Raw genomic sequence first — 18,717 nt, forward strand, 5'->3', positions numbered from 1 at the left:
TTATACCCCTCCCCCCCACTATTCAAAAATTCTAGCTACGCCACTGGATTCAACAATATTAAAAGTATAGAACTGGATAGATCACAACACAAGAATCATTTACGAGGAGGGGGGTAGCAATTGCGTTGGTAATTTTAAAAATTATACAAATAATGATTATCGACCAATTAATAACCGGTGACAAGTTTCAAACAAATTTTACTGACTTGCTATGAAGAATACTTGCAGACGATGGTCAAATTTTTATACTTTATGGTTTTATTTGATTGAAGCATAAAATATCTCAAGAATCAAATATTACCGACATCAATTTGACCCTTAGTTAAAGTACAGAGAAATTCGTATGCATTAGTTTAAATATAAGCTTTACATGATATAGGTACCGAACTTATAGGTGATCTAAATTTATAATTAAAACTTAGATCTAAAGTATATAACTTTCATAGAGAACACAACATTGTACTATTTTTCATGTGGATACATCGTGTATTAGTTTATTTTGAACTCCATATCAAGGTTTACGACATTGAATTGTTATCAAAGTAATTTAATTCGATGCGTATTAAAGACTAAAGTACTATATCTGAGACTGTTAAGCCTAGACTACTTGAAATAGCAGTATTCAGTATATGAGTATACGAACGACGCTTAAAACAAAATTATGTCTCAAAATTTTTTACAACCTCGAGTTTAGTAATACGTATTAAATTTATTTAATCTAAGTGTATGGATCAATGATATTTAAAAAAAATTTTGAAAATTTACCTGACTTTTTAATTTTTAATACAAGATTACACTTTTACCTAAAATGTGGCCAAGCTTATTTTTTTGTTCAGTTTTATGTGTCACAGCCTGCAGCATAGCCACGAGGGCAGCAAATATATTAGCATTTATGCCGTTGCCGCTCAAAAGCCATTTTCGCGGATTTCAACCATTGTTTGAAGAGTTATCAAATCGAGGACACAATGTAACGGTTGTTAGTTCATTTCCTTTAGATCGTAAAATTATTAATTACACGGATATAGGGCCATTTGTTAATAAAGAAAGAGGTTTGTGTAATTTAAAAATGCATGTTATGTTAAATAACCAAAAAACACAAAAAACGAATTCTAGCATTAATGAGGTTTAATTACAGAATTAAATTTTATATCTGTTTTAAAAACATAAATTAATACTGAATTTTAGTCAGACAAACAAAAAACAAATTTGTTTCATCCGTGTTTATGGACATGTTTCTATAAACAAAACTAAATTATTAAATTAATTTATTCTCGACCTGATCATTATGTGTGTTTTCTAAGAATTGTACTAAATATTTTTATTTATCACTCTAATTAGTAGCTATAAATTAACGCACTGTACAATGTACAAATATCATAAGCCATATACGACTATATCAGTTTGTTAAATCGATCATACTATAATGTACCTAAGCATGCTGTATTTGATAAAAAAAAAAAAAAACGATATTGAAGACGTATAACGTTTTAACTGAATTCTGGCTGTTCCGTTATTTGTGATGAGTATTTACTTTTTTAAATTTTATTAACATAAATTTACATTTTTGTTACAGTGAGAAACGTAATGGAATTAGTACACATGAATTTTATAACGTCAGCTCAGTTAAAATGGAGTCTTGGCATACAACTATCCGAAACAGTAATGTCGCACGAGAACATGAAAAAGTTCGTTCAATCGAATTCAAATTCGTTCGATTTAGTCATGATTGAAACGTTTTGTCAAGAGTACACAGTCGCCATGGGTCACAAATTCAACGCCCCTGTCATTAATTTGGCACCGGCGATGCTCTGGGTTAGTATCAGCAAATGGTTGCACGTGCCTTCCACATTTTCATACATACCAGACGTATGTTTGCACACAACGGATGACATGAGTTTCGTAGAACGATTAAAAAACACTATAACTGGACTCATGCAGTCTTATGTTGAAGATTACTTGTATTTACCTAAAATGAAGAAAGTGATGAACACATATTTAACATACGAAGGCTGGGAGTCTAGGCCTCCGCTCGAGAATATGTTGAACAATGTGTCCCTCACATTGGTCAACTTAAATTATGCAATTGGTGTACCTAGACCGTATTCTCCAGGTATCGTTGAAGTAGGCGGAATGCACTTAAAAAACCAAAAATCTCTACCCGAAGTGAGTTTTACAAGTTATTTGTAACTGGTAGTTGGTACATAAGTACTAATTGCTATACTACTTTTGCAGTATGCTATTCTCTTCAGGAGGTATTTGTTAATTTGAATAAATTCTATGAGTTGTTTTAAGTATTTTTTTTTTTTATTTCAGAATCTTCAAAATTTTTTAGATGCTGCAGATGAAGGAGTAATATTTTTTAGTTTTGGTACGGTGGTAAATTTGAATGACTTACCTAAAGAAAAATTAAGAATTTTTCTTAGCGTTGTTCAAAAATTAAAACAAAAAGTAATACTAAAATGGATACCTAATGACAGTGTAAACCTGTCTAAAAACATTATGACTGGTTCATGGTTTCCACAAAACGACATTTTAGGTAAATATGTTAGTAATATAAAATAATAAGAATTTAATCATCACCCTTAAATCATTATTTTCTATTTTCATTTTTATGTTAACTACATGAGTTATAAAGAGTTATAAAGGTATATTACGAAGAAAGTTAAATATTTACTTAAGTACTAAAGAGAATTAAATTTAGTGTTTGGGACTTATTTGACATATTATAATCTATATATATATATATATATATATATACATATTGCTAATTATATAAAATAGTTATTTCCAGGGCCGGCGAGAACTTTTGTGGGCCCCGGGGCTGATCAATTCCGGGCCCCTTTACTTATAGTTATTTCATATTTGACTAAGATATATATAACACTTTAATTTGGTTTATATATTATAATCCTTATTAATATTGAAGAAAGTAACGATAATCTCGGAATGCGATGTATATTATGTGAATGCGTCATTACAACTAATGTCTAATACGTAAAAATTTGATCAGACATATTATTATGTGATACATTGTAATTTTATTATTAAACAAGCAGTCAGTCGTTATCGATAAAAAAATCATTGACAAACAATATAATAACGCTCTTAACCATATTATTATTTATTAATAGCAGTAATATCACACACTATACAAAAACCGATTAGACGATTACACAGATCGAACTCGCGTACCTATGTTTTGTTATCTTTGTGCGTACTGTTTCGTACTGTGTTGCGTATGTCGATGTGTAAAATATAGTAGCTACATTAGTTGTTTGATTTTGAGCAATCGGACGCAAATGTTAACGACTTAACTTTTAATTCTAAATTATATAACATACAATTTGTATAAAAATAATTTTTCTACTCAAAAAATTAGTAAAATTGACCACCTCAGACAACGGGCCCCCCTGGAGGCTCGGGCCCCCGGGCTCTGGCCCCACCTGCCCCACCCTTTCGCCGGTCCTAGTTATTTCATTTTTAAATGGAATTTTTCGACCACACAGTAAGTAAACCAGAACATTGAACCTGATAAAGTAAACATTGCACTGTAATCTACGGTACTTGTAATATAATTTCAAAAAACTTGTATACATTTGTATGTATTTATATGTACAGTGAACTCTGATTATAACAAATAGTCATGGAATTATCAATAGTGTCTGTTATAGAGAGATGTTTGTTGTAGATAGGCTTAAGTATTTTTTTAGTCAAACACACTTCATACAAATATTGTACTTATTTTTATTAAAATAATATTGACAATAAATATTAATACATATATTTTATCGTAGGTACACATATAATTTTATTTAACATAAGTTTTATTTAAAAATATACACAATTAACGTTATTGTTAATGGAAATATATGAATATTTAGAAAATCTTACTATAAATATATGAAAGTAGTTTGATATATGTATTTAGTGGTAACTAAATACTCGTGTCATGAAGTATAGGTAATCGCGTTCCTCGACACGGCCGATGATCTGTTACGTTGTATACATGTGCATAAGTATGGAATAATATTTAAGTTTGAACTTAGATTAATGTGCATTATCAAGGTGTCAGGAAAAAATATTGTTCTCTAATGGAAAGTGTCATTTAAAGACAGATTGAAGTGCACTGGAAAACATATTTTTGTTGAGCCTTTATAATTTCGTCCGTCTTACCTCACTGTATACACATAATTATCATATGTTTATTAAAACTTCTTATAATATAAGGATGATTTCCTAGATATTGTTATAATTTCCGTGGTTTATTAGGCAATATTTATCATTTAACAGTAGTTAATACACATAATTTTCTAACTTTTAATTTAAAATTTAAAATATAAATAAATTCAGTATCTACTTTTTAGAGTATATATTATGTGTTTAGCAGTAGAACAAATTAATTTAAAACATCTAAAAGAAAAATTAATTAAACTACCTGTTATACTGTTTTTGGTATTATATTCAAACTTAAATAATTTATCTAATATTCGTCCTAAATATTTCATTCAACCGTATAAATTATTATCTGCTAATTGCTATAGTCTGAAAATGATAACAAATACTAAAAACATTGATATAATATCTTAAATTTTAATATTTTCGGTAATATATTATACATAGAAGTATTTAATTTGTGTTTTATTATACAGCACATCCAAACGTTCGACTTTTCATAACTCATGGAGGATTGCATAGCATAGAAGAAACGGTTAGTAACGCAATACCTGTAGTTGGAGTACCATTTTTTGCTGACCAGTATTTAAACATGAAAATAGTCGAGCAAAAAGGGTATGGTAAATTAGTAAATTTTTTTGAAATAACCGAAGAATCGTTTGAAAATGCCATCAAAGAAGTACTGTCAAATTCAAAGTATGTTAAATTATTTATTAAGTAAATAACAGCAATATAAACTCTAATAATTTATTACTTTAAATTAGGTTTAAAGAGACAGCAAAGATTCAGAGTCAGGTATTCAAAGATCAACCAATGAAACCCATAGATCGGGCTGTTTACTGGGTTGAATATATTATTAAGCATGGTGGAGCTGAACATCTTAAAAGCGACTCATTGGAGTTAAATGATGTACAGTATTTTTTGTTAGATATTTCATTTATTTTTCTTGTACTAATTGGACTGATAATTTGGTTTTGTTATATGGTAGTTGCAAAAATAATATATTACAAATTAAATACAGCATAATTATTTTAAAACTTATTTAAACTATTTTGCATTTGTAAGTTATTATTATTAATCAATGAAAATATTTATTAAAAGTGTAATTTTGTGGTATTTGTTCAATTATATATATATTTTATTTTCCTATGAGTAAAAACTAAAAGTACATTTACATAAAAAGTGAAAAATCTATCATCAATCTAACAGTTGTTTTCAATCGAAGTAGGTACTAGGTACTAGGTAGGAACTCGTAAGTAATAATAATAACAATTATAATAATATGTAGCTGGTACCGACTATCCCACACTTCGATTTGGTTCCTGTTTAACAAAATATTAATATCGATGATTAGATTATGAGTACTTGGAATTCACTAAGGTCACAGCGCAATTTTAAACAAAGTGTTAATAGTTATAACGATATGTATTTCTGTACATGGCTTTTATATAACTGCAAACTGAAATAAAATATATTTATACTATCCTTATAATATTAAAAAAAATAATAGTTCATCACAAACGAGCGTAAAACCTATTTATTACAAATACTAGTGTTTATAATAAATGGTGCAACGTATCTCACAGCGATTGTCGAAGGTCGGACCATAGGTACAGCTGCAGCTGTAAACAAGTCAGTCGGTCCACTCTCATTGATTTGTTCGTTTTCATATATAAAGCTATCATACGGTTACGTAAGATCAAGTGTAGTACGCCAAACATCGTTATCTTCATCGACTAAATCACAATATAATTATTATATTTTATACACAGTATGGTAAACCGACCAAACGCAAAGAACTCGTTACGGGTTACACCTCAATTCATCATATACGGAGTAAACCGATGGGAGTTTGCACGCGATTCCACTCCGATCGAATCACATGATAATATTACTACCTATTATCACCGATCGTCACTCTCATTTCATCACTCGGTGAGTGCGTGATAAACTCTAAATACTCTATCCCGCAGTCTCATGCCTCAGTCGACGTCGGTCGGAGATGTCGCGCAGAAAAAAACAAATTCGATAAAACGATAAATCTAATAATAATTATAATAATAAAATCGATTAAAATGTGTTTTCTCAAATTCCCGGACGTCACCCGACTGCTACTGCTACTTCCGCTGTTACTGTTGCCGACGGTCTTCGTATCGCCACCGACTGCGCTCGCCGCCAACGTGTTGGCGTTCATGCCCATGCCGTTAAAAAGCCATTTCGGAGGGTTCCAGCCGATGTTCGAAGAGTTAGCCCGCCGGGGTCATAACGTCACCGTGGTCAGCGTATTTCCGTTGACGGACCGACGCGTCCCGAACTACACCGACGTGGACGTGACACCAACGCAAGGCGTTACTGGCGAGTACTCAATAGTCAATATAAAATATATTATTATTATTATTTTTTTTATTGAACTTAAGCCCGGCAACTAGGGCCATTAGCTGTTTGTAGGGGTTATGAACTGTGGTAGGGGGTAAGGTTGGTATGATAGGTTGTATTTTTACGATTGTTACGGTTGATAGCAAAAACGTGTATGTGTGGCAAGGTTTTTAACCACTTTGATCCCGAGTGGTCACCCATCCGGGAGCTAGTAGCTGTGGCCGTTACTTACTTTCAGTTGCATTCCGTGACTGGAAGCAGCCAATGCGCCACGCCAAGCCACAATAATATATTATTAGTAAGACGATATTTTTTTCAGTCTTGTGTGATTTTTGGATTTCTTTCGGGTAGTCGCAACTAGAATTAAAATTTTTATTTTTATGCAAAGCATGAGGTATGTAACTTTTATATTTTCTCTTTATAAATCTGCGAAGACATTTCTACCACACCCTACAATCGAGTTAGTAAATTTAAAATGAATCGTAATAAATTTAAATAATTTACATCGATATTCATCCAATATAATTCACTATCATCGAACGTGCTATAATCACTTTATCTGACATATGTACTTTTGCAGGTCATAAAACAAGGTTTTGAAATTTTCGAATAAGTTTTGACCATTTTAGAACGATACTGAGCAGACAGTTTGAGTGTCGATTGTATCATGATTATAATGTATATGTGTTTTTTGTCAATCGCGCGTTTTTACAGATTTTGACGTGATGCATTGGATCAATATAAATTTCGTGGTTTCGGTGATAAACAGATGGATTTTTTCCAATATCTTGTTAAACCAAATGGAGCACCCGAATTTAAAAAACTTTGTCTTATCGGAGGATAACTCATTCGATCTGGTCATAATCGAATCGTTCCTCCAGGAATACACTGTGGCCCTTGGCCATAAATTCAATGCTCCCGTCGTCAACTTATCGCCATCAATGGTTTGGGTCAGTGCTAGTAAATGGCTGCATTTACCTTCGACATTTTCGTATGTGCCGGATTGCTGTATAGGCGTAATGGACAACATGAGTTTTTTGGAGCGTTTAAAGAACACCATCGTCGGATTTATGGGAATGGTCGTGGAAGACTACTTGTATATTCCAATGGTTAAGACGGCAATGAGTAAGCACTTCGTATACGCCGGTTGGCAATCGAGGCCTACACTCGAGCAAATGTTGAACAACGTGTCACTAACACTGATTAACGCTAACCATGTGATCGGAGTGTGTCGACCGTATCTCCCGGGTGTCGTCGAAGTAGGAGGAATGCATATCAAAGAACCAAAACCTTTAACCAAAGTGAGCCCTAATAATTATAGGTATGAAAGAAATAGTTTTAAAATAAATGAATTTATTATATTAAAGAGTACCTAGGTCATTTATGTACTTATTCGACTTATTCGAGCACGCGTACAAAATTGGAAAATTATTTGTTTAGAACAGTGTTTAAAATTTTTGTTGAAAAATAAACAATTGAAAATAAATAATAAATGGTATAAATATATTGAATTAAATTGGGTTATGCAAATAATTTTAAAATGAAATATCAATAGAAAATAATTATCATTAATGTTCAAAAATTAAAATAATGTAGAACAAATATTATTGATCTTATTTAAGCCTGGCAACTAAGGCCATAAGTTGTGAATAGGAACGGTAGGTTTTTTGCGTAAGGATTATTTGTAAGGTTTTGGTTAGTATGGTTGGAAGTCACTTGGAACACGTATGTAAATATTTAATATTTATTGCATTATTAATTGAAAAATTATATTTTTTAGGATTTACAAGATTATATTGATTCTGCTTCTCATGGTGTAATATTTTTTTCTTTTGGTTCAATCGTGAACCTATCAAATTTACCAAAAGAAAAATTGGATAGTATCCTTAATGTCATCAGTCGTTTAAAACAAAAAGTAATTATAAAATGGGTGCCAGATAAAAGTATAAAATTACCTCATAATGTTAAGGTCGGTTCGTGGTTGCCTCAGAATGATATTTTGGGTAATTTCTAATTTGAATTCAATTGAGAATATAATTTATAATATGAAACATATTTTTTAACTGAATGTCTGTACTCATAAATATATCGTGTATAGCTCATTCAAATGTAAAACTTTTTATTACTCACGGAGGTTTGCACAGTATCGAGGAAGCTGTTTACAACGGAAAACCAGTGATTGGCATACCATTTTTTGCTGACCAACTATCCAATATGAGACATGTCGAGAAAAACGGTTATGGAAAGTTGATAACTTATAATAAACTAACCGAAGAATCATTTGAAAATGCAGTCGAAGAAGTGTTAACAAATCCGACGTATGTTTATATCATTTCATATGCATATAATAATAATAATAATAATAATAGAATCTTATTAAATATATTTCTAGTGTTTAATTTGTCTATTTGGTTTATCAGGTTTAAGGATAAATCAACGATCCAGAGTAAAGTATACAAAGATCAACCGATGACACCTTTAGATCGCGCTATATACTGGATAGAGTACGTAATTCGGAACGATGGAGCTAAATATCTAAAGAGTAGTTCAATAGGACTGAACACTGCGCAGTACTTTTTGTTTGATGTCTCATTATTTTTATTATCACTTACAATAGTTATTGGTTGGTTGGGTTATCGTGGAATCGTTAAAATTTCATCAAAATGTATAGAAAATTAAATTAAAAAAATTATTATTCATTAGGGGTAAGTTTACAATTATTATTTGTTACAATATAGATTCTCTTTACCACACTCAAAGAGGCTAACAATTTATGTAGCTCTTTTATTTTTTAGTTGTTTGAATGTTACACGAATACTATTGTTAGACGTTTTATCTCTATTTTATTATAAAATACTACGTATTAATTCAAATTGATATTATTATATAGCTGTGATTAGAGCCACTTTTATCATAGATTAAATATATATTTATACATTAATTCTATGATTTTTTTAACTATAATATATTTTATATTGTTTTTTTATTTATATAAATTAACACTATAATTATGCTCGTTTATATACTACATAATAAAATATATTTACTACTCAACTGATTAATTTATTATAAATTAAAAATAAAGTTTTACATAGTTTCTTATTGGTTTCAAAAGCCATACATTTTGATACACATATTAAGTTATTTTTTTTTTTAAAAAAAATAGCAAATTACCTACCTTGTTTCTTATTTATTATTTGTAATGTTTATTAATTATTGGATATTATTCTTGTTTAATTATATAAGGTTTAAAAATTATAAGAGTATACTCAATTATTTGTTGATTTATTTTTTTTTTTCGATCGTAGATTTAATATGGTATGAAATTCTAAAGGATTCAAAGAAATATAACGAGAGTTTCAGAAATATTTTTATGATGCCTTCACACATAAAATAGGTGAAGATAAGTGAAATATTTTAAAGAGTTAACAGTTCTATAGATTTGAATAGTTAACTTTAACTCACATTGAATCCCTCTTAAATATTATGAAATTTTAAAGGATAGCATATATTTTTTATTTTGTAAGCACATATGTATTATGTGCATATATATCTTGATTCCGATTATAAGTAGGTACAGTTTTAATATACGTAACCCAATGATTATACTATTTATTTTGTACGAAGATCAATTATCAAGTGTAAAATGCCAAGTATGGAGTATCTACTCGTATAGGATCTAAGATTATTTTAAATTAGATATGATTTGACTCATTCCCATCTTGTATGTGGTGTGTATCAGGATTGAGCACTTTTTACACCTGAAAAATATAAATGACTATGCACTTTTTATCTTTATTTAAGAAAACACACAATAGTATAAAACTTTAAGGCACAATAAATATTTAATATTGTCGGTTCAAAAGAAATTCACAACATTGTCCTATAATAATTTACATAAACTTTATTATACGTGTTTTGATGCTTTAAATTGTTAATAGTTTTATGTGATTGCCGTGTATATTATAGTATTAAGTATTTAAGTATAATAATTTTTGCATTTTACAATAACAACGTGCTAAGAGTATTTCTAATGTTATAGGTTTATAGATATTATGCTGTAGAATATAGATTAATTTCTTAAACTCAGTACCTAATTTAAATTAAAAATATTTTTATATCTCAATGGTGTTATGATTTTCGCTGGTAAAAAGGTAAAAATATGCAAAATGTATGCACTCCTTGTGTGTGCAATTGTTTATGATGAGTATAAATCGCTAATTTTCTTGCAATAGTTGTAAATTGTAAATTTTTTTTTTTATTTATTTTTTTTATTGTGGTGGTCAGTAGCCTTTACAAATCGTCTTAGTTTCAAGCTAATGACAACAATTTTTAGTATTTATATATACGATTTAAAATTGTATATTGCATATTGAAATACAATTTAATTATACCTGTACATTATGCATTTATAACATAATATATAAATATAAATTCTTATAATACATTATTTGATTACGAACCAATCGTTTTTTCGGTAAACTTATATCAATTACTCGAATAGTTTCTAACAATAAGTTAACTATCTTTTTTTAATCTTGATAAGAAGTTATATTAAACAATTTTTTGTTTGACATTAGGAAATTTTTTAATCTTGTACTTATTAGTGCATATAATAAATAAAAATATGTAACACCTATGGACTTCAGATTTCGTGATTAAATCAAACAAATCCTGAACGTTGAACTAAATGTCTCATTGTTTGATAATGATAATTATTGAACAAAATTACGAATGGACTTCAATTATTGGACTTATAATGTTTGTCCAGCAAAATAATTTATGATTAATGACAAGTGTATATTCTCATCCGTTTTATTTTATTATTTATGTTTTTGAATCATTTATAAAAAATCTCCAGGAAAATAATATGAAATACATTTAAATTAAATGATTAAGTTCATCGAAATCCTATTTTAACACAATCAACTTGTCAATAAAGTAAATATATGTTACTATTTTGAATTCTTGATTTATATTATGTTTGTAAGTATTTACTTGATACTTCTTACTTCACACATCAACCGTTATTTTCATAGCCAGGTACCTAAATAGTTATTTACTATTATTAACATTATATTGTGAATATATATGTTTACATTTTAACATGCCTTCATTAGAAATAATTAGGATACACATGTACCTACTTACTATGCTTATAATTTTATAAGCGAACTAATACAATAATATCAATGACTTATCATTTTATTTCTACTCACAATGATTAGGTTATATTTTAAATAAAAATCTAAATTAAGTTAACGGACTTATATATATATATATAAATATGGTGAGAATAATAAAATTTTTAAATTTATTATAATGAATATTAACCATTAAATATCATTAATTTTATATATATAAATATGTTGTATATATACATAATACATATATAAAAGTATATATCTAACAATATATTATTCACAATTTTCATAGTATAACAAAACATTGTTTATATTCTAAAACTATAATAAATCACTTTTAGTCAGTCTTAAAAATAACTATAAAGGTAAACATGTTGTAAAATCTAATACTACGTCAATAATGATATTATGGAAGATAAAGTAAAAATGCCATGAATATCGTCGCAGCTTTCAAAGTTTGAAAGCACTAAAAACAATACTTAATCGAGTTAATCGTAGTTTTAACAATAGTAATTTTATATAAAACAAGTGTTCGCGACAACGTGCTACGAATTGCAACGAGACACGATATCAAATCATTAAAAATAACAAAAAAAATATATACATATATATTAAATAAGGAACTAATCGATGGCGATATTTCCTCATCATCGTAGTGCTAGGCTAATCGTCGTCGAGTTTTCACACGGTCACACCGGTGTCGCGTTTTGGCAGATTGAAAACGATATCGGGAAACGCAAATTTTCTGTTGTTGTTATCGCACTGGATGGAAGCTGTTGCATTGGCTGTGATGACGACGGGTCTTTTCGGTTTTTTTTTATTATGGAACGAATCCTCGATCTCTTGTAGCGTCTTGTTTTTGGTTTCCGGGCAGAAGTAATAGAAGAACAGGGTGCTTAGTATAGACACGATTCCGTACACAGCGAACGTACCGGACTTAGTGACCAGCTCCTGAAGGATCGGGTATGTCTGAAGCACTATGAATATGGAGAAATGTCCGACGCACGTGGCCACACCACCGAGCATGCCTCGGATTTGTCTAGGAAATACCTCGCCGATCATCACCCACGGCACGATTAGGTAGCCGATTGTTGAACAGGCGTAGAACACAAACAGGCTTACGATAGGGAACCACGTGTTTGAAGCGGGTTGTCCGGACGCTTGCCAAATGACGTTCTGGTACATGTATCCGGCAAAGCACAGAATCGATATGCCACAACCCACACCTGTAAATAAAAATATATTTTATATACACTACTGGTAGGTGATACGGTTACCATGGTTAAATTTATTGGAAAGCCCCGTCGGGTCACGTGTCGTACGATTTTTGAACTCAAGTTATTGTTTATTCAAGTGCGATCATGTACTCGTTATTCAAAACGATGACTTTCAGAAGTATAAAATTGAAAAAAAATACACCCAAGACTCGACACGTGACGGCGGACAATCGGCTCGAGTCAACAAATCGTATACGCACTAGATATGTAGGAGAGTGGTTTACGGCCCAGTCGCCACATCAACATGCAACCGATCACAGTGAATACCAGCCGAATGATTCCTAGTACAATGGTGGCTACGTATTTGTCAATAGTAGAACCAGAATCCTGTAAAAACACCAAAGAAGATCGGAGAAGTTTAGACGAATAATATATGATAAAGCACCAGTAATAATCAATGAAACAATACTAACCCGTATCACATCGACTGCGTAAAACGTGACCACGTTCAGTCCAGAAAACTGGCTCAGCAGGAAATAGAAGGAAACGATCACAAACGGTTTGTACGCAGACGGCCGGCAGATGAGTCGGAGCTTTTCCTTGAACGAAGTCGACTCGTCTGTTCTTGAAGACATGAGCAGATCGTTGAATTCTGTGTCCACGTCGCATTTACTGTCTCTCACCCGTCTCAGGCTGGCTCTGCACCGGATCTCGTCGTTCTTGGACGATATTAGCCACGACGGTGATTCTGGTATGAAAAATGCCAGGAGCAACGCTATAGTGGGTATCGTGGCGTTGAAAAACGCTAACGAGTCCCAGTTAAGTATCGAACCAATCAAATACTCCAACATGACACCTACAAGAATTTTTAAGACGACGTTATTGATGCGGTGTCGTTTCAAAGTCATCGTTGGAAGTAAAAAAATTAATCTTTACATACCCAAAGACGTTCCAACAGATGCGAACGCGGACAACATGCCGCGCAGGTGCGGCTGTGATACTTCAGATGTGTACACTCGGGACGGTGAGCCGATCATGCCGGAACTCAGGCCTGCCAGGAATCTTCCTATGTAAATCCATTGAACTGACGTCGCGGAGCCCACCATTAACCATCCCACAATAGCGGGTAGCTGCAAGACGATTAAGGTCTTCTTGCGGCCTAACAAGTCGGTGAAGTAGCTGGCTAGTATGCATCCGCACGGCGTCCCGATGGTCGACACGCTAGCTACGGATGACGAGAATTGGACGTTATTATTAAACCATTAATAATCACATGACCGCCAAATATTGATCTATTTGGGACCTACCTATCCAAGAGGCTTGGTTTCTGTTGATTGGAATTCTAGATCCGACCATCATAAGATGGGGTAAACTGACGGCAGTGTAGCCGAACACGAGTCCAGTATTTATGGTGCCCCAGTTGGCCGACAAGGCGACGAGGATCTGAAATAATGATTTTTAATTTTTATTATCAAGTGTGCATCAAAGTCGATAATTAATGTTTATTTCGTGTATGGACAAGACAATAAATTAATTACGTCATCGTATACAATATTTTGAAATGTGAAATTATGTATGTTATGTTTTTAGTTAAAAAAAAAAAAAAACAAAATAAACAAAATTTCTAGTTAAAATTTTATTTTTTTTATTTTGATTGCAAAGACTAAGTTTTAATTTCCAAATGTCTAAACAACCGTATGAAACTTACAATTTATAATGACCTGTAATTTGAAAAATTATGTATAAGTCTCAATATTTTATTAATTGTATGACCTTAAAATACATTATATTGTGTATTAAAAATTATTAATGATGTATATAATTTAGTGTTTGTTTTTTATAAGCTATTTTATTCTCAAGCTTTAAAATGATTTACGCAATATAATTACTTCTATGGTACATGAGATTCAAGTAATTAATACCACGACGATTGTACTTATCAATTTTTTATTACTGATATATAATTATATCTTTATTGTTACGGTAATCGCTATTAACGACAATAAAGTTATTGTAATTTAAGGTTTTATATTTTGTAGACGATTTGCTTAGTAACTTAGATTTGTATAAAATATTCAAATTTATTGTATTAAACAAAGTAAATATATAAGTACTTTAGGAAATGATAATTTATTAACTATTATTTATTTATATATACATATATACATGTCATCATTCAATGTGCATACAGTGTTTTGTTATGAAAAACCCACCAATCGTTCATCGTTTATTATTAAATTTTGTAAAATAAAGTCGGCACTTTTTTTGTACAAAATACAATTTTACAAGCGTTTAATTAAACTGTCAGATGCCATAAAAAAACAATATTATTTTTATCTTTATCGCGTGTCATTAATGTAAAAATATTATTCTTTGTTATTCATTCATTCTGATACTATATTATATGATATTATATGATATTTATATTCTTTATAATATAAATTATAAAGTGACTTGTAAGCCGACTAATAAACATATTATATTGGTTTCACATTAGACGTGAAAAAATATAATATAAATAACTCAACAGTATATTATAATAAATATAAATAAATATTTAGGTAAAGTAATGATAAGTCTTAAACTTTACACCATTAAATTAAAATGACTAGGTATAATAATATTAATATATACATGGATTTTATATGGCTTTCTTATAATCGTCATAATACTTTTTTTTTATTATAGTACGCGATTAGTAAGAGACGGCAAAAAGAGAGGTCTCGAACGTTGTGCAACATTCATAGTTTAAATTTTCTATTAAAATAATTAATAATAAAAAAAAAAAAAAAAACACCTGTTTAAGCGAACTGCCTTTGGTCGGTTTTGTTAGTTCAGGAGTGTCTTCTTTCAATAACGGCTCGTCCTTGTTTGGCATTTTGACGGAAATCATCAACTTGGAGCCCATGATATTTTCGGCGCTACACATTTCCGAACTGTAACAACGACACGTGATAACGGGGAAATGGTTGTAAAAATGAAACGAAGTAAAATACGTAACAGTTATTTGCATTGTGCGTTTGTTTTGATATACTTACATCGCCATATTTTTGTCGCTACAAATTAAACGCAAATATAATTATGTACGAACACGGTCGCTATTTCAAATATAATTTTTCAAAAAAATCGATCGATCATTTGTTCATCAAAAAAAAAAAAAAAATTATAAATATATTATGATACTCGGCGCTGCAAACACGAAAACCAATGTTTCGAAATCAACAAAATTTCGAAAAAATCTGTTTTCTACCGGAGCTGCAACGTTGCACATCGGAGGCGTTCGACACACTGCCGTATGCAATCACCGCTGCGCGCACTTAAACTCGACTGCCGTCAACGTACGACGTTGAGGCTGGTCTTGACGCCGCCACCGGTGGGCAAAATACATTATTAATTGTTATTATTATTATAGAACGTTGGCGGGTTCATGATGGTGGTGGTGGTGGTTGTTGGAGGGACGGACGTGCGGCGTGTGTGTGTGTTTGTGTATATATATATATATATGTATATTTATAATATAATATATAATAAGAGTGTATGTGTATTTTCTCATGTGCGTCACACATGTAACGCTACGCCACTATTATACCCTGTAGTCGTTGGTCAAACGTTTGTTTTTCCGTTGCTAATAGTGGTGTCAACGTCTTAGTTTTTTTGTTTTGTTTTTGGGGACGGGTCGAACTTAAATGTTTACAAATTTTCAACCCGAACTCGTGCTTGATTTTTTTCCAAAGAAAAAAATATCAAAGTTCAAGTATCAGTTTGAACTTAATCTTCAAATTTCCTTTTAGTTTCTTCAAAACAATTTTCATACTTAAATGAAGTATAGTTTCAATTTTAAAATCTATATTACTGGATTGAAACTTTTTTTGTTTATTGGAAATGAAAAAAAAACAATGATCGTAAAAAATATACTGTAGTCGAATATTAATTTTTTTTTTAAATTTTTTTAAATTTTTTACAGTTCGAAAAAATCGTTTGTATTGGGTCCTCAACGCAAACGGTAAAATTTGTAGTCAGTCTTTTCTTAAAATAAATAGAAAATTAAAAATAATATAATATTGAACAAATAAACATGTTTTAATTTAAAAATGGTCGTCAAATAATCAAATAATTTTATTTTGTTTTGTTTATGTTGACAATATTTTATGAATTAATATAAATAATATTTGTAATTATTTCATTTATTTTATATTTCACTATACCTATGTTCAAAAATTATGAAAGTGAATAGTGTAAAAGGCTGCAAATATATGGATATGAATTTAAGGAATCAACTTCTCCACTGAAATTTTTTACTATTCTATCAAATTAAAAATATTAAGTATACTTAGTTCATATATTTTAAAAACTCGTAAAATTCGTGGTAAAACATTATGCCATCTCAATTCCCATGCCGAGGATAGGTCTTATTAGTTGCTATAATACGGCCTTGTACTGTTCTACATAAATTATGGTGTTGATGCAGATCGTGTTTTTGTGATACCTCGAAAGTTTAGCCCTTGAAAAGATTAACATCCCGTTTTCGTTAATGCTCGTTCGTGGTTACGTTCTATAAATCAAATATTGATGAGGAAAATTATGCTTAAAATACCTAATTGCTCTCTATAACTTGGTATAATAAAGATATGTCAATAAATAAATAATTTTAATATACGTTTGTGCACAATTCAAGCATATTATTTTTATTTATATTTAAAGTCTAGATATAATATTTAAATTTTTACAGAGGAAAATAATATGAGCTGATATATACATATAATATATAGTATCTACACTTACATTATACATGTACATATATATATAAAGTATATTATAAAAATATAAAATAATTTATGTGATCTGAAAAACATTCTTCTAGTAAAACTTCTTTGATATAAAATAAATAACAAAATATATTTAATTTTATCAAATTGCAATAATAATGTATAAATTGAACTAATTCACTTTATTGCGTCGTAATGGTATGTTATAATTCAAAAATAAGTATACAATTAAGAAAAACATTTTTCTACATCCATCGTTTACATGTTTTATTGTTGTTAAGGCAATTATTTACAATTTAGTGATGTTAAATTACATCACATACCTAAGTACTTGGGCGATTTGTATTTAAAACACTGAGAATTAAAATTAAAATTTATAAACTGTTCAAATATTAGACAAAATAGGTTTGTTGTTAATCGTTTTATAATCAAATATTAGTTTCAAATATATTATACCGATCTATAGACTACGCATTATAATTATAAATATAATTACGCATTGGTCATATTATATACTTAAATAACGTAGGTATATGCGCGATGATAGTATAAATAGGTTAGGTGTATGGTCAATAATTTTACTCATTAGTTTTTAAATTTGAATGTTTAAATTTATTATTTAGATTTTAAAGTATTTTATTATTTTTCATTGTAATTATTATCAAAAAAATACTGATACTTAAATTGGGGCGAAGGAGTATATGAGTCGAAGTCTTATAATGAAGCTTTAGTCACCCCTCCGAACAAATTGTATCTCCTTATACATATAAAATTATATTATTAGCAGTTTTAAAATGTCAAGTATTTTAATTAAATACACTTCAGAGATGTATAGGTGCATCTTACATAATATTATATCTATTCATATTTTTAATGTAAGTTATAATAGGTATACATTATTCTAATTTTTGAAAACAATATTCCTGTCTATTTTGTAAAAAATTTAAAACAAATACTTTCAATCAATGTTGGTTAATTATGTGTTTAAAAATTTTATGTTATACTTGTTTCAAAAATGGTTAATCTAACTATTAATATTTG

General features: G+C 30.0%; 2 protein-coding genes across 2 annotated transcripts; one reads left to right on the forward strand and one right to left on the reverse strand.

Moving 5' to 3' along the window:
- Positions 1–716: 716 nt before the first annotated feature.
- Positions 717–9,450, forward strand: LOC112597205. The gene is made up of 11 exons (XM_025343155.1): positions 717–1,049; positions 1,574–2,163; positions 2,314–2,536; positions 4,650–4,869; positions 4,938–5,190; positions 5,946–6,009; positions 6,076–6,528; positions 7,264–7,850; positions 8,330–8,552; positions 8,648–8,867; positions 8,970–9,450. Exons 1-11 carry the CDS (start codon positions 809–811, stop codon positions 9,226–9,228), a joined length of 3,333 nt encoding a protein of 1,110 aa, XP_025198940.1. The 5' UTR covers positions 717–808; the 3' UTR covers positions 9,229–9,450.
- A 2,561-nt stretch (positions 9,451–12,011) lies between these two features.
- LOC112597247 (facilitated trehalose transporter Tret1-like) lies at positions 12,012–16,238 on the reverse strand. The gene is made up of 7 exons (XM_025343217.1): positions 15,949–16,238; positions 15,708–15,846; positions 14,218–14,353; positions 13,851–14,135; positions 13,384–13,766; positions 13,171–13,297; positions 12,012–12,919 (listed from the first exon to the last, which is right to left on the reverse strand). The coding sequence occupies exons 1-7, from the start codon at positions 15,954–15,956 to the stop codon at positions 12,375–12,377; spliced, it is 1,623 nt and encodes a 540-aa protein (XP_025199002.1). The 5' UTR covers positions 15,957–16,238; the 3' UTR covers positions 12,012–12,374.
- Between the last annotated feature and the right edge of the window lie 2,479 nt (positions 16,239–18,717).

The sequence above is a fragment of the Melanaphis sacchari genome, unplaced genomic scaffold (genome assembly GCF_002803265.2).
Source record: "Melanaphis sacchari strain LSU unplaced genomic scaffold, SCAv2.0 Contig395_pilon_pilon, whole genome shotgun sequence".
NCBI lineage: Eukaryota > Metazoa > Arthropoda > Insecta > Hemiptera > Aphididae > Melanaphis > Melanaphis sacchari.

What these genes read in the sequence shown, in the direction of transcription:
- LOC112597247 (XM_025343217.1), bottom strand. An exon ending in AAGGCAGTTCGCTTAAACAG is followed by an intron (nt 14,354 to 15,707) that starts GTGTTTTTTTTT and finishes TCATTATTTCAG; the next exon opens with ATCCTCGTCGCCTTGTCGGC. An exon ending in ACCACTCTCCTACATATCTA is followed by an intron (nt 12,920 to 13,170) that starts GTGCGTATACGA and finishes TTTTATTTACAG; the next exon opens with GTGTGGGTTGTGGCATATCG.
- LOC112597205 (XM_025343155.1), top strand. Translation starts at nt 809, where the DNA reads ATGTGGCCAAGCTTATTTTTTTGTTCAGTTTTATGTGTCACAGCCTGC. An exon ending in CTCAATTCATCATATACGGA is followed by an intron (nt 6,010 to 6,075) that starts GTAAACCGATGG and finishes ATTACTACCTAT; the next exon opens with TATCACCGATCGTCACTCTC. An exon ending in GCCTCAGAATGATATTTTGG is followed by an intron (nt 8,553 to 8,647) that starts GTAATTTCTAAT and finishes TATCGTGTATAG; the next exon opens with CTCATTCAAATGTAAAACTT.